Source organism: Danio rerio, chromosome 25 (genome assembly GCF_049306965.1).
Source record: "Danio rerio strain Tuebingen ecotype United States chromosome 25, GRCz12tu, whole genome shotgun sequence".
Taxonomy (NCBI): Eukaryota; Metazoa; Chordata; class Actinopteri; order Cypriniformes; family Danionidae; genus Danio; species Danio rerio.
Window position 1 is genome coordinate 26,377,489 of NC_133200.1, and position 17,512 is coordinate 26,395,000.

Genomic DNA, 17,512 nt, shown 5'->3' on the forward strand with positions numbered 1-17,512 from the left:
TTGTTTACAGTGACAGTGATGTTTCAAAGCAACATAACACTGCTAGTTCACCACCTTAAGTTTTGAATATTCAGTGGCAAAATATATCTTTGTAAAACTTGTTTTCATAGTTGAAAAGTTAAATCACAATTCTTGTTGTGCAATGCTAAACCTTTATGTTGAAAGAGTGCAAATATATATATTTTAATATATATTGCACTTATACATTCTGTTTATCTTGAAAATACTTAAATAATATGTGCTATAGGTTCTAAAATGGCCCTCTACTGTAAACTGACACTCTGGCTCTGAGAGAAAAGCCAGTTTGTAAAAAAAGTCTTGGTTTTGCTTGGTTAATAAATAATCAATCAAACTCATTCAATGGCACAGCATCCTCTTTCACATAATCTCATAAACTTGATCTAATTAGTTAGTGCTGAATTATCGCATCGTATCGTGATATGGGTGTGAATCGTATCGTGTCGCATCGCAATATGTCACAAATGTATCGCTAATATATCGGATCGTATTCTTTGTATCGAGATGCGTATCGGATCGGCATTATAGCTTAGATGCCCAACCCTAGTGAACTTGCATTGTCAAAAACACAGAACGTTCAGTTGTTTCATGTAAAAAGGCCTAAATACATGCAAGACCATTCAAATATTTTCAAATACACTAGTTATACTTGCAACAAAGAGACCATCACTCACACGAGTCGCGCCAATAGACTGTATAAACAGAGGTCGCACCGCATCTCTATATATTTTAGCTGTTGTGACGCAAACACATCGATCGCTCACGCCTCCACATATCATTTACCTCCTTACATGTTTTGGCTGCTGTAGGCTATGCATAATATATGGGAACGCATGTTCGTTTTCCTCTGCTTTTAAACTCATAAACAAACCCCTGCAATTGGTTCATGAGATCAGCCAGATTGGCGTTTACTGATCGAGTCGCAAATGTAGTTATCGGTCGATGCCGATGAATAGGACCATCTTTTAATATGATGTAAATGTACTTTTTTTTTTTTTTTAATACTGCAATTTTATTAAATGTTTATGGTTCATGCCAATTATTGATAAAAACAACAGCAAAAAACAAACGAAATGTAAAGTATACTTCAACCTTCAATCATTTATTATGATTATTTATTAATAATAAGGCAAAAAAGGAAAAATAATAAAGGACTGATAAAACAAAGATAAATATTTGTAATATATTAACATATATTAACACTATTTCACCTGTTTCTGTTTCTTCATTTTATTGTAATGCTTATATAATATTTAATGCTTGAAGTTATTGCTTATGTTGTACTATACTGCTTCACATATAATACAAATTTAAAAACCTTTTATTATATATGTATTATATTTTATTTTTACAGCATTAATACAGTAACATTATTTTTTAACATTGCAAATGCATTTACATAGTATTTTAACATTTACAAATACATTTAAATAATTTGTTATTTTGGCTGTATAGTATATAATATAATAATATATAATGAGACAAATCATACAAAATAATTAAGGATAGGACTAATAAAACAAAGATAAACAATATTAATAAACACATACAGTTGAAGTCAGAATTATTAACCCCCTTTAGATTTTTTTTTCTTATTTTAAAATTTCCCAAATGATGTTTAACAGAGCCAAGAAATTTTCACAGTATGTCTGATAATGTTTTTTTGTTTTTTTTTTTTCTGGAGAAAGGCTTGTTTGTTTTATTTTTGCCAGATTAAAAGCAGTTTTTAATTTTTTTTAAACATTATTTTAAGGTCAAAATTATAAGTGCCTTCAAGCTTTATTTTTTTTTTTTTAATAGTCTGCTGAAAAAAACATTGTTATACAATAACTTGCCTAATTACCCTATCCTGTCTAGTTTACCTAATTAACCTAGTTGGAAGTATCTTGAAAAACATTTAGTCAAATATTATTTACTGTCATAATGGCAAAGATAAAATAAATCAGTTATTAGAAATGAGTTATTAAAACTCTTATGTTTTAAAAAATGTTGTAAAAAATCTGCTCTCTGTTAAGTGAAGTTTTTAAACTAATTTCGAGAGGAGCACGTGATATAATTGACTGCAGCTGGCCACCTATCTACTCATTAGTTAGCCAATCAGATCTATCCTAACTCACTATAAGTAGCCTAGCTAGATATTACTCCCTTATCTTCGTTTTCCGAAGAAGCTAACGACAGGTCCGCTCTAGCTCCTCCAAAAGTTACTCACGGACAAACCGGATCCTCCACATCTCCTACTATTCTTCAACTACAATACCACACCACCATTACTACCATCGTCAGCAACTACAAAAATGACAAAAACAACAACAACACCGACGGCGGCGGAGATCACAACAGCATCAGTGCAGCCAAAGACATGAAAGAAAGCTCCGCGCTCCCTGAAACACCAGCCCTGTCTTAACAATACCCAGCCCAGCATGAAAGTCAGCTCGAGACCGAGGCTCCAATAAGAGGCCGTAGGCCTATCCACTCCAGCCAGATCACAATGCAATCCCCAGCTCCGCTACGTACCTTCTCCAGCATCATCATGCGCCACTCATATCCAACAACGACTGTCACTGAACTCCTAACTCCTAGACGCCGGGACCACAATTCAAAGCCGCTGCCCCAGGACATATTGCAGCAATAATTAATTCTAAACACGAATAAAACTAATCTCCCGGACAATAAAGCAACTCTTGGGACTTCCATCTCACCTCTTCCAGCCTGCAGCTCCCGATTCCAGTGCAAACTCCAGTCCTCCTCTTCCAGCGATCCTTACCACCTACAGCTACGTACCCCGCCCCTCTACCTTGCGTATCCCTGCTTTTTCCCCTCTCATTTTTACACACTTGCAGCTACTGCGGCGATGCATATGCCGTCAGCCAAGTGCTAAGTCTAGTGAAAACAGAAAATACTTGTCGACTTTTGTCACAATTAAGCTTTTACTGAATTACGTTTGCAAACTGACCTAATTTTCTGAATTTCTCATTCCAGGTTTCATCTACTGGATCACAGCCGATCTCAACGCTCCCTTCCCATAACCTCACTAGTCGTCCACCAACGCTGAACCAGAAATCACAGAGCAATTCCCCATTAAGCACATTCATACCAGCCCTACTGAAATGGGCATTAGATGTTTCTAAAAATGTCTAATAACGGCTCTTTCATCTCCTCATAACTCTGCCTTTTTTCAGCATTAACAGCATGATTCTGCCTGATGAATATGCCTCAAATTATCACGTTATAAACCAAGCAATAGACGGCTGCAACGCTCGGTCGCAAATCAACATTACACCCGCCACCCGATTTCTGGCATTAATCGGAGGTCACAATTATATTTCGTAGTCCGTTTAACATTCGGATGCAGAAGTAGCACACACATTTATGCCTTAAAAACAATCCGCTGGATTCTCGCCAATAACTACGGCGTTTGCATGTAATTCATCTACTAGAAGTTTCCCATTTCTCTCTCCCTAATATCCTCCAGCTAAACTTAGTGACCGGTTTTCTAATATTTGCATTCTCATCGCGGAAGAACCTCCGGCTTAAGCACTCTATAGAATTTTTAGCATCAATTTGGAGTGACAGAAATTCAAGCATCAATAGGCTACTTGAATAAATCGACAAATTAGTCCCCTTTTATATTCTGGAAGAAAGATCACGCAAAGCACAAACTGCTCTCCATCTTAGAACATCAAACACACATGCGCATACTTCATCTAGCAACATCAATCTCTGGAGTAGAAGAGAAATTATCTAAATCCGATCTTGGCTGTAACAAACTCTGCCTGAAGGGTGTCGCGCACCAGAGGCGCCGACGGCGCGGTGATGTGGTGCGCTTATGACAGGGGATAGTAGACTAATGCACACCAGACACACGCATTCATACGTTGTCAAAAAATAAACTAATCAAATGTACAAATAGCGCTCCGAATACGAAGTGTCATGAATTGTGGCTAGGCACTACGGACAGCCGCATTGACTTCCATAGTATTTATTTCCTTCCTGTGGAAGTCAATGGTTACAGGTTTTCAGCTTTCTTCAAAATGTTGTCTTTAGTGTTTAACACGGGAGTCACCAGCCTCTAAGAAACTGAGAGCTACTTCTTGGGTACCGATTAACGTGGAGGGCTACCAGTTTGATAAACATTTCTTAAATAACAATTTGCTCAATTTACTTTTAATTATAATTTAAGTTTTTTGGTAATAATTAATAATATTCATCCATGTGAAGCCACTGATCATGTTAATGATTCTCACAAAGTTAACAACAATGATTTAACAGGGAAGGAAATACCCTGTAATTAATATATCCATGTGCAACACTATTATTATATATATTTGCAAATATTTACATTGTTAAATGATTACTTCTATATGAGAGAAAGCTTACTAGTAAGTGGCGCTATGGTGAGCTATTTTTAGAACAGGCCTGTGAGCAACATACGAGATCCTCGTGGGCTACCTGGTGCCCGCGGGTACCATGTTTGGTGACCCCTGGTTTAAAAGAAGAAAGAAATTCATAAAGGTTTGTAACCATCAGGTGGCGCTTAAAGCATGCGACCTGCTTATGCTTTCCTTCCTTAAGCGCTGGAATAGAAGCCATTCATCTATTAGCTATCTAATTTTATCCTCAGTATATCTGTTTTACACAGATGCCGCCCCCTCCGTAGGGGATATTATCAGGGCCGCCGACGCGCTTCTAACGGGCAATATCGTGGAGAAATTAATAGTCTGCCTCCAATATTTTTATGCACAGTTACAACGAAGTTGCCGTTCACTGCACTAATAAAGGGCGTTATCATTATCCTGCTTAAGGCGGCTCTTCATTGCTACATTCTGAATTAAAAAAAAATAAAAAATCAATTTTAACTGTTGTACATGTTCCTAGTTGCATAGGAAATCGCTGACTCTCTTTTTGCTTTATTTTCAGAAACTGGTATCAGAAGCAGAGCCGCAGCTGACCCCATCTCTCCTTTTAAGATGATAATCCCATAACCACAACATACACAATTTGCATCAACAACCATTTATACATTTTAAGTTACCCAAGAACACCTCATCAGTTTCTCACTGCTCAACACATCCACACATTCCATTCCCCACACAACACTTCATTTCTGTTTTCCCCGCTTTCAATCAGTCTATACATCACATACTTGCATTCTTACAAACACATTCAAGACAACTCCATCAAGAGCTATTTAAGTGGGATCAAATTCTTCCACAAACTCATGTACGGCTCCATTTTTGATTCTATTTCTAATTCACAAACCAGCCTTATTAAAGGCATTCAGAATTACCCCCCCCCCATATACCAGATTGCCCACCACACACACAACATACTCTCCAAATGCATTGCACAATCAGAAAAGGCTACCTATCCTTTCATACAGACCACACTCTAGATGCAATGTATATTCTCGTCTTTTTCGGATTCTCAGATGTTCTGAATTTACAGTTACACCAAATTTCGATCCCACTATCCACCCACCATTACAGATCTGACCTTAATTGACGAGGAAACAATTTCCTTCCTCATCAAGCAAAGTAAACAGATCAATACAGAAAAGGACATTGCATCTTCATATTCAATATTCCCTCCTCCACAAGCCCGTTCCAATTACTCCTAGCTTCATACACAATAGGAAAACACTAAGCGCAAGTCCCCTAGCCCCTATTTCATTGACGACACACACCACCCAGTAACATGTTTTGGTTCCAAAAACACCCTAAAGTCATAGGACTATTCAGACTTCCATCAGATTCATAATCCAGTCACTCATTCAGAATTGGAGCCGCCACCACAGCAGCACACAAAGGGCTATCGCAACAAGACACACAACACTAGGAAGGTGGTCTCCCGACGCCTTCAAATCTTATATCTGACTCAGCCATCTCAGGGAAGCTCAGAGGACCCTCACCAGCAGACGCAGTAATCCCAGCGGCCTAGGGCATGGGCCAAGTCCAGGGAGAGAATACAACCCAACCATACCAGCTTCCCGAGTGCAGAGGAACTACCCAGTCTCCCAAGGGCGCGGGCATGACCCAGCCATCTAGCTTCCCTTCTTTCTTCCAGCTGATTTGCACTTAGCCTTCTCCCCCTTTTCACTCTTCACTCACCTAACTTCTTTCCCTGCCCAGGCCCCCCTGCTCTCGAGAGCTCTCGAGAACCACCTGATCTCGTACTCCCCTCACATGCTCTATGGACCTGGCGGGAGCCCTGGGCTCAACTATCTCCCAGTTAATAATTCAGGGGGGCTAATAATTCTTACTTCAACTGTACATTTACATTTTACATTTATATTTTTTACTTTATAAATAAATACAGTTTTCCATTACAAATACATTTGCATTACATTTTTACATAAAAAAACATTTACATCATTAGTTTCTATTTATTTATTTGTTTGTTTATTTGTCTTTTTGTTTGTATGGTAATGATACTGTCAGATCCAGTACATCATCATTTACAGTATAACTACACTTACATTACATTTTTACATAATAAACACATTTACTTTGCAGCAGTACAACATCATATACATTACATTTTTACAGTAAAAATACATTTATGTTACATTTTTACAATATAAACAAATTTACTTCGCAGTTTTACATTAGAAACACATTTACTTTGTTTGCATTTTTACACCACAGATACATTTACATTATATTTTTACATTACGAGCACAAATACTTTACATCACAGATTTTTATTTGTTTGTTTGTTTGTTTGTTTGTATGTTAATGATACTACCAGATTCAGTATGAAAAAAAAACTCAAATAATTCCCCTACATTCTCCAACACAACTTTCAAGTTATTAACAAGATTGAAACTTGAAATCAAACAATGTTGTCTTTGTTGCACTGGACAATCTGAAAAACTCCAACGGGAGTCAGGATAAAATGAGTAATCCAAACTAAACATAAAAAAAGTTCTTTCCCTTCAGTAAGAAATGTTTTACAAGTCAAATGCACTGAACATCAGCTTTCTGCAGAATCAACTCAGTGAATCATCAGGAATGCACCTGAACTTACTTCACCCATTTATTGAGATATTTTGGTATTGAACTATGCGGCTATAAAACAAATCTATGTGATGAAATCAAAAATGACAAAGTTACTGAAGCGTGTTTTCTCAAACAGGTTTCTCAATGTAAATGTGTATGAAAGTACAGTATAACTCATCGTAATCATCCAGGTGTATGAGAGATTTGCAGGATTCATGTCTGTTAAATATGTTTGCTCTTTTTAGCACAGAGTGGGCGTCTGAATCTTAGATGAAACTGTCTGTGTTAAATGAGAAAATGTCACTGTAAATGTGGCTGATGACATTTGTCTTACATTAACGCTCGTTTTGAAAGAGGATGTGATACTTGACAAGGTATTCATGATTTAAAACGGGGCGCTAGCGTTTCTTTAAATGAGTGCAAAACATTTAACTGACTTTGAAACTGTTTAAAGGTTTTGTTATTCAGATACATAAACTGTTTTTAGGAGATGTTTAATGCCTAATGTAATTTGCACCAAATAAGTTCTATTTTTTTAATAAATATAAGGTTAATAGGTTAATAATTGCATAATTTTTTTTTTACAATTATTAATACATTTACAGAAAAAAAACACTTTCAAAATATGTATAAAAACAAAACAAAAAAATAAAAAAAAAAACTCATGTTTATAAAAAAAATTTTTTGTAGTCCATCCATCCATATGATGCAGTGGTTCCCAAAGTGGGGGTCGTGGGAAAATGACAGGGGTCGCTTGGTGATTTCCAAAAGTCAAATAAATTTTATTAAACTATTAGAATTAGCATATTTTAAACCTAACCCACAGAAGATAAAGATAGTAGTTTTTAATATTAAAAAGCAAAAAATGCAAAAATATAAGCAAAATGACCGCAACATATAACATATATTTATATTAAGTCAGAATTATTAGCCCCCCTTTGAATTTATTATTATTATTTTTTATATTTCCCATATTATATTTACAGAGCAAGGAAATTTTCACAGCATGTCTGATAATGTTTTTTTTTTCTGGAGAAAAACTTATTTGTTTACTTTCGGCTAAAATAAAAGCAGTAATTAATTTTTTTAACACCATTTTAAGGACAAAATTATTAGCTCCTTTAAGCTAACTTTTTTTCCGATATAGTCTACAGAACAAACCATCATTATACATAACTTGCCTAATAACCCTAACCTGACTAGTTAACCTAATTAACCTAGTTAAGCCTTTAAAAGTCACTTTAAGCTGCATAGAAGTGTCTTGATTGTGGCTGGAAACTTGCAGTTGTGTAAAATCTTGCTGGATGACATGGCGGTTTATTCCGATGTGGTGACCCCGGATTAATAAAGGGGCTAAGCTGACAAGAAAATGAATAAATAAATATTAACAATATAGATAACATAATCTTTACAATTTTATGAACTATTTTTAGAACAATAACAAAAATCCCATGATTTTATTTTAATGTGTCTGGATTATATCCTTTAATTATCATAGTATATTATTATTGTTCTTGATTTTATGACAGCAGAAAAATATTAACAAATGAATAAAAATAACAATCATATTTAAAAACTTGGAAGATAAAGTTTACCCCATTATTATTATTATTATTATGATAATAATGATGATGATGATTATTATTATTATTATTATTATGTTATTATTGCTATTATTAATATTTAGGCTTTAGCACTTCCTAATGATAAGTACTGTACATATAAAAATAATAAATAATATATATATATATATAAAATATTATATATATATTGTTGTTATTATTGCTGTTGATATTATTATTATTATTAATATTATTATAATAATTATTATTATTACTATTATGTAATCTCCAGCACTCCATGATCATATATTAATAACAAAATATATATATATATGAAGAGTTCAGATGCAAAAACCTCTAAATCCTGTTTGAAATTTTGTCCTAAAATGAGCATGTGTTTTAGCCTCCTATGTTTGTTCAGTTATTTCACTTTAAATTCAATGAAAATAACTTTTTCATCACTATAAGCAAAATTAATGAGCCTCCACTCAGGAGTCTGAGTAACATTTCTAACTTAAAAGAACAAAAAAAAAAACAAAAACAAAAAAACAAATGGCATCAGAGGTTTTTGCATTTTAACACTTTATATCATATTGAATTGTCATGCCAACAGAACTTTAAACACAAAACACCAGCATAACAATCACGTTTTAGAATAGACTCAGAAAGAATAATTCACCCAAAATATTTGGAAAAAGCAGCAACATGCATCCATAGTAAGATTCCACAACCACTAAGTGAAGTTTCATGAACTAATTTCGAGAGGAGCACGTGATATGATTGTGCACCACTGGCCACTCATCCGTAATCAGTAATAATCCAATCAGAATGATCCTAGCTTAATATAAATGGATCACTTTCTCCTTATTGCACTATCTTCGTTTTGGAAGAATCCCCCCTTCCACCCCATCTCCTCCTTTTTCTCCCCTTCTAAAGGGGGAGCGATCGAGACCTACCTGATCTCGGTCCTCCTGATATGCTTCTAGACCGGGCGGGAGCCCTGGGCTCAAATATCTCCGAGCTCAGGGTTCTCTCCCAGGACAGCATGCCAAACCTGCTATAAGTGCCAAGCATATCTAAGTGGGAACTCTTGAAACATGCTTTATAAAGCTCCTCATGACTCTATTCTTTAGAATGGCACGAGGGAGTAAGAATTAAATGATGAAATTCAAATGTCTGCATCTAATTTCCGCTTTACAAAGGGCCGCAGTGTTCAGCACTCTAGTGTTTTTCTTTTTTCTGAAACAAAAAGAGTAAGTGAAAGGTCTGCAATCAGGAACGTCCCCTACAGTAGACTATCAGAAAAGGTTTAAATGTGAACAGTGAAGGTCAGAGCACGTGTTTGTGTGTGAGTGTGACGACAAGAGACTGACGGAGTTTCTCTCTGCGTGGGTGAATTCAAAGCAAAATTTCCCTCTTCAAATTCCACCCCGAATCACGGATCTTCCCTTCTCTGAGGAGTTGTATAAAAGAGGACAGGACAAACCATGAGACACACATTAGATCCAGCTTGAGAAATAATTTCTGGAAGATTCTTAGGTCATCATCTAGTAGAAAGTGCTAAAATGAGCACCTCTCGCTTTGTGTTTTTATCTGCTGTTGTGGTGCTGCTGTGTGCCGTAAGCCTCAGTCAAGGTAAGATGAAGAAAGAGTAGTAAATAATATATATTAAATGATTTATTTGAAGAAAACTATCTTATAATATATAAATTATTGATATTATATATTTTCTAAAAAAATATTATTTTGTATTTTTGTAATTTTGCATTTTTTTTGTAATTGTTTTATTTATATAATATAAAACATAATATAACTTGTATAATATAAAGTACTTTATATATTTGAACTAATAGTATTTCATAAGTAATATAGTAAATACTGTTATTAATGAATATGTATTGTGAACCACATTGATATTTTCTATAAGTTTTTTTGCAACTAACAATAACTAATGTAGTATAAGTAATAGAAAGTAATAAGTAACTAACAATAACTTGATTGTGTTTTCTTTATTCTAGGTATGCGCATTGGACCAAAGAGATGCTGTTTCCAGTATGCGGAACGTCAAGTGCCTTTCAAACAAGTAATGGAATACAGCATGACAAGCCAGCAGTGCCCCAAAGAAGCCGTCCTGTACGTATGACAATAATAACATACCTGACTGTGTTATTTTAAATAGTAAAATTATGTATTAAAAATATATTGTTTTAATATGTTTTTTATTATGATTGTTATTATTATTATTATTATTATTATTATTAGTATTATTAATTTCATTATAATTATTATTTTCTTCACTATTGTTATTATTATATGGTATATGCGAGTACATTTTTTATATCCATTATTTTTATTGTGTTTATTTTGGTGTTATTATTATTATTATTTTATTATTATGATTATTATTTTCATCATTATTATTATAATTATTATGTTCCTCACTATTATTATTATTATTATTATTATTATTATTTTCTCTATTATTTTTATTATTATATTGATTATTATTATTATTATTGTTGTTGTTGTGTTTTATTATTATATCAATACTAACTTTGATTAGAAGAAGATGACTAATTATAATGTAGTGAATAATTATAACTTTATAAATTGTAATAATCTTTGTAATTTTTATGATAGAACAATTGATTAGTAATATAGTAATTTCTTATTATTCGTATTTATATATCAGCACACTTTATATGCATTATTATAATGAAATAGTTTTGTTGTTTACATTGGTTAGAATTATTTATTATATTTGTGTATTATAGTAATTATGTTATAATATGCAATTATTGCACACACTTGGTATTATTATTGTTATTATTTATTAATTGGTGTTGCTGCTATTATTTGTTGTATTAAAACCTAAAATTTGCTTTATTTTCATTATTATTATTTTATGCATCATTTATTTGTTTTTGTCTTTTTTAATTGTCATTGTTATTGTTATTATTATTATTAATAATAATAATATTATTGTATTGTAATATAGTATATATTTTATTTTATTTTATTTTAATACCAAAATAATAATTTTGGAATTATTTTTTTCGAATTTTGTTGTATTTCACTAATAATAATGATGATGATGATGATGATGATGATGATGCTGATGATGATGATGATGATTATGAATGATTATCATCATTAATATTTAATATCATCTATATAATTCTTATTTGTTTATAATCTTTTTTTTATAATTACTTTTATTGCAGGGAATTTTATACATATATTTGCATAATATAAATTTATAATTTTTTATTACTAATAATACTACTACTGATAATGATGATGATATAATGATAGCAATTTCATATTATATTATTATTAATGTTTATTATGTTAGTTCATGTGTGTTTGATGATATTGAATTTCTCTGTACAGGTTCAAGACTGCAAGGGGACGTTACGTGTGTGCCAGACCCAGTGATCCCTGGGTACAGGAGTACATGCAGGCCATTGACAGCAAACGTGTTGGCAGTCAGGGGACCCTTTAAACGTCCTGATCTGCGGACTCTAACTTCTGAACCACTTCAGAAGCACAGCACAAGAGTGGAGTGTGGAGAGAAATAAACAAAAAAAAAACGTCAAATGAAGTTATTGTACTCACCGACTGATGCACTGTAACTAACTGATCAGCAGATTTAAGCTACGAGGTTAAAAAAATACAAAACGTTTGTTGTTTGAATGTTTTATCTTATTGACTCAATTGTTATTTTATCTTACAAATATATTTCTAAAAATATAGTGTTTTTTAATACAGTGTTATAATGATTAACCTATAGCTGAGAGTATAAAAGGATGTTTCTTCAAGAGAATTAAATAGTTTTTAATATTTTTGTATTGTGACAAAACAGACTGATGAAAATCTGTTCATGTAAGTTTTGCTGACTTATCCTCCTCAAAGTAAAGGCTTTCTGGGTCTCTATTTGGCTTTTTCACATTTGTTCATTAGTGTTGAAATAAGCATTTACAATTATTCATGCAGCTCACACTTACTGCTTTCTAGACCCCTTTGCTTTCGCAAACATGTTAACAAGCATATATAAATATTTAAGAGGGTAGCCATCTATGCGACAACATGTTTTACCAAAAATGTCTAACATTTTATGCATTTTGCCTGTTGATTTAACAACACTTGCATTTTAGTGACTAAAAATGCATATATATCTGAAAACTTCGCCACTGTCATGTTTGTGTACATACCTGAAAACAAAAGTCTTTGAAAATTATGACATCATGTTTATTACATGTTTAGGGAGGCGTATATTAAAGGTTAACCTGAACAAACACACAACAATGGTGGAGAATGTGGTGGTGTTGTAGTTGCTCAAGTGTTTGCTAGTACTTCATCAGCAAAGTGTGGATTTACTTAATACAACTAACAGATGGACTAAACAACTTCCATGGATGTGTAAACTCATTTTAAAAATGTTGTGTAAACATGAAACCTTTGAAATGCAATTTAAAAACCTTTAAATTTTGGGCTACATTGTTGTTGTGCAAATGTAGCCTAATGGCGCATTTTCATTGACACATTGTAAAGAGTGAGCTCTTCAATACATTCCTTTAGAAGTTGAGTGTAAATCAGACTCAAAGATATGGATGTAGTATCCGTGACATCAACCATGGGTGATGAGCGCAAATGAATCTGCAAGTGGGTGTGGCCAAACTGCGCCAATTTGTTCGCGCATCATTGCTCCAACCGGGGGTAACCAAATAAGGACAGAGGCGGAGCATGAGCAGAGCTATAGACACCTGTTAGCATTTTGATTAGATACGATTTTTTTTAGAAACACTTAATACTTAATAACCTGCGACTTAATTGTGTTCTGACCACATGTGCTTGGTTGTATACTATATCAATAATGTGTTTATTCTTTAAAAAACACTGTTGTAATATATTGAGCCACTAAACATTGTTCTTATGGTGTTTTCTACAGGAGTAAAACTCGAACAACTCCCAAATACTTCAAATACTGTCTGTGTCAGTAAATGCAAGACTAATCCAGGCATAAACACTGTATGACAACATTTCAGATGACTGTTCTAGAGCCTACAGCTAACCAGTCTGTCAGATTCTGGAGTGCATTACAGCTCTAAAGAAAAATATAAATGATAAATGATCTTAAATAAAACAAATACATTTATAGAGATGGTATATAATTTCACTCACCTGGGAAATGGAGGCCACGTGAATGGTTTGTGAGCACAATAAAGTGCACACAGCATGCTATATAATCTGATAATTGTAGAAAATAATTCTGAAAGGCAATTGACTGTGTAAAGCCACATAAAACAATACAAAAATATGTTGTATTTGTCGAATTCAGCAGCTAACCAGCCGGAATCAACTGAGATAAAGTGACGGACACAAGCGAGACCTAGCTGTCACTCAAGTGGCCACACTCTTAATTATGCATACTTAATATAACTTAAATGAAATGGGGGAGTTATAAAAAAAATTCGCCCTCCACACAGATGTCATGAAGGGTAATATTAGCTATTTACACCAAAATCGTTTTTTGTACCAGGCTGTAAACACATTTTTTTCTGCTGTAAATTTGGCCATTTTAACAGTGAGCTCAATGGAAACTTGATTTACATGGAGCCAGGACTAGCGGAATTTTGATGAATTGCAGTTACTTCCATATAAGCTTCACGTGGGAGAGTGGGAGGTTGCCGTTTGGCGTAAATGCTTAAGCAGTGCATTATGGTGGTGGATTATGCTGAGATATGGTTGAGAGCAGTTGATGTAAGAACATTTTACATCCACTTTAAGGGCCCTATCATACACCCGGTGCAATGTGGCGCAAGGCGCGACGCAATTGTTAGTTGCTAGTTTTAGCTCGGCTCAAGAGTCGTTTTGAAATTTTGCGCCACGCTGTTTAAATAGCAAATGCATTTGCGCTCATTTGTGCACCCATAGGCGTTCTGGTCTAAAAAAAAAGTAAGTGTTTTGGCACGTTGCTATTTTTGAGAAACTGTAATAGTCTGTTCTTTAAACCAGAACAAAGCCGGTTTAAAGTCCGGCGCAGAGTGCACCTCGCTTACACACTGCTTAATACACACAAGATGTAGAGCAATACGCAAATATCTTTACATATGAAAAAGAATTAAATATTAAGGATACATATAGAATATAATAAGGATATATATAAGATATAAATATAAAGGATTAAAATATTACTAAACATTATTTTCTAGCCTACATAAATTTAAAAACCACTGCCTTGAATCCTTCTTCATCTCGGAAGACTTTTTCAGTTCATTCAGTTTGCTTTTGTTTAATGTTATTATTATTAGCAGTATTATTTATTATATCCATAAAAACAAGCTTAGATTTGTCCACCTGTCAGGTTTTAGACCATATGGGGCATATCATGTGTAGTAGGATATAACTCAGTATATTGACCACACTTCATTATTATTGTTCATTTATTCGTTTGCTGGAATTAGAAATGAATTTAGAAATAGTTTTGAAACAAGTCTTTGCGCTTAACAAACTAAATTAATTATTTATAGGCTAATTGATGTCTGTGCGTACAAGGTTTCCCTATCCACAAGAGCGAAAGTAAAAGTGAATTATGAGATGCCTTATCTCTCATTCTCGTGCTGTAGATCCTATGTTTAACCATTTTCTTGCTAGTGAAATGCTAAGTTTTTCCACTTACCCTTACTTTACATCATGTAAATAGCAAATGCGCTTATGGCGCGACGCAACTGGCTCTTAAAGGGAATGGGAGATGAGCCACTGATTGGCTTATTCTCAAAACACACCTATAACTCATTAAGAAAATAAACTCAACCCTTTTTAGACCATGCGCCATGGCGCAAAAGCGGATTTTCCCATCCTTAAAATAGCAAAAGTGGATTCTGACACGATCTGAATGCATTTGCGCCTTTCGCTTTCCGCTTTGCGCATGGACCGTCAAAATAGAGCCCTAAATTTCTGAGCTTTGCCAACACTAGCTTAAGGCAATTGGACTTTTTGATTTAGAGGTTAATTCGTTTGAATTTCTACAATCTCATTTGTTCAGTTTAGTATGATTTGTTTATCCCCAATGACGGTTTGATTTAGGGTTTGTTGCTATGCCACCTTTTAAAATATTACATTTTCGTATGACTAAATTTTCACAAATTAGCCACTAAACTTGCAAAACATAAAATAGTTGCATTTCCTCATGGGAACAGGATGGCTCTGCCAAGTTTATCTTCTGTCTGCCCTGTGATTCTAGCTTTGTTGCTTAATGGCTAACATGGATTTTACTGAGAGAGTAGCTGTGCTTCGGGAAAGCTAAAAAAAACATCGTATATTTGTTTATCGTCATGTCTGAGTTAACTAGATCCTTTCAGAGGTGCACCCAGCTCTGTGAGTTCATCAACTCCTCCAGAAACTATACTTGGATGATGTAGGCTTTTAGCTGTGCTTAGCGAGCCTAGTTTGATGAACTGTTGTCTGGTGTCAGCAAGAGGATTTTTCCTTGGGACACCAACAACAGGCACTGGGTCATAATCACTCCCCTACAAGAGCAAGCTCATGATTAGATAACGCAGCGCAAATGTCGGCTGAAGTTTAGTTTTTGCGACTTGAGCGATTTGCACAAAATGTGCGATTTACGCGTTAAGAGAACTCACACCACAGGATGTGTATTTGCATCTTTGCATTGACTTAACGTGTAAATAATTTGTGCTTTGCACATAATCCGCGTCTGATGTGAACACAGCGTTAGAACTTTGGTTAATTTGAATAAAAGGCAGCATAAAAAAGGACTATTATTTAAAAACCCATCAAAACACTCTATATAGCTACCATCATTCAATTTGCCTGTTCAAAATAAAGACATTTCGTATTTGGTAAGCAGAAAGATTTTACATTTCGAAGTTCAGAACATATAAAATGATCTCCTCTGGTGTCGTCATTAGCTTTTCAAAGGTCAAACAGGCCTAATAAGATTTTTTTTTTATCTAAAAGTGAATAATGAGCCAAAAATAAGACCATAAATAAGCAAGATGAAAAACTGTTTACATTTTAAATCGATGTAAGTGTTTCAACAACACGCATAAGAAGCAGCAGAAATTGCCCAGATTCTGCTATTCAGGTAAGAATAAATTGATTATGCTAGCTTGCAAAAGAAGATTAAACGGCTTTTGGCTTAATGTTAAGACCTCATGAAACATACAGCAAAAATAAAACACACAGACGAAAAGTAGCCTGGAGTAGAGGTTAAACCAGAAACAAGGCACATGTCATTAATATTTTATGGGGCCAGGGTTTTCCTGCAGAAAGAATTATAAGGCGGCCATCTCCATTAAACTTTGTACCACCTCCTTCTTTTGACAAATCAGGAAGGCAGTCATGGCTACCAACAGACCCCAAGTGATGCTTCATGTATTTCATTACATTTAATGTTAGCCTTTTTAAATAAGTAAATGTTTAGCTTAATACGATAACAAGAATTATGCTAATTGTATTTGTTTCAAGTAGCAAAAATGTCATGATTGGGATTCCACCTCATTTTAAACCAGGAAAAACCCTTGAGGCAGTTTATTTACTAATTCAAAAACAAGCCATACTGTATGTATCATTATAAGCCATCAACATGAGTATATTTAAATGGTCTCTAATGCATTTTGCGACATACTCCATTATGATAGAATGGTTTTAACAAGCTACCAGTAGAGGGCAACATATTACTATTAGTAAAGTACCACATGGCCATTAGCCTACTGCTTACAATAAAACCATTACTATTTGTATAATTTATAAATATACACATACACACACACACACACACACACACACACACACACACACACACACACATATATATATATATAATCATTATTATTATTATTAACTTTTTTTATTTAAATTTTTTTTTTTCATTTTATTGTTATGAATCTGAATAAAGGGACTGTTTTC

The 17,512-nt window shown here is 34.0% G+C and overlaps 1 protein-coding gene across 1 annotated transcript; it reads left to right on the top strand.

Moving 5' to 3' along the window:
* Window positions 1–10,094: 10,094 nt before the first annotated feature.
* ccl35.2 (chemokine (C-C motif) ligand 35, duplicate 2) lies at window positions 10,095–12,092 on the top strand. Its single transcript, NM_001129894.1, has 3 exons — window positions 10,095–10,213; window positions 10,597–10,711; window positions 11,972–12,092. The coding sequence occupies exons 1-3, from the start codon at window positions 10,144–10,146 to the stop codon at window positions 12,081–12,083; spliced, it is 297 nt and encodes a 98-aa protein (NP_001123366.1). The 5' UTR covers window positions 10,095–10,143; the 3' UTR covers window positions 12,084–12,092.
* The last annotated feature ends 5,420 nt before the right edge of the window (window positions 12,093–17,512 follow it).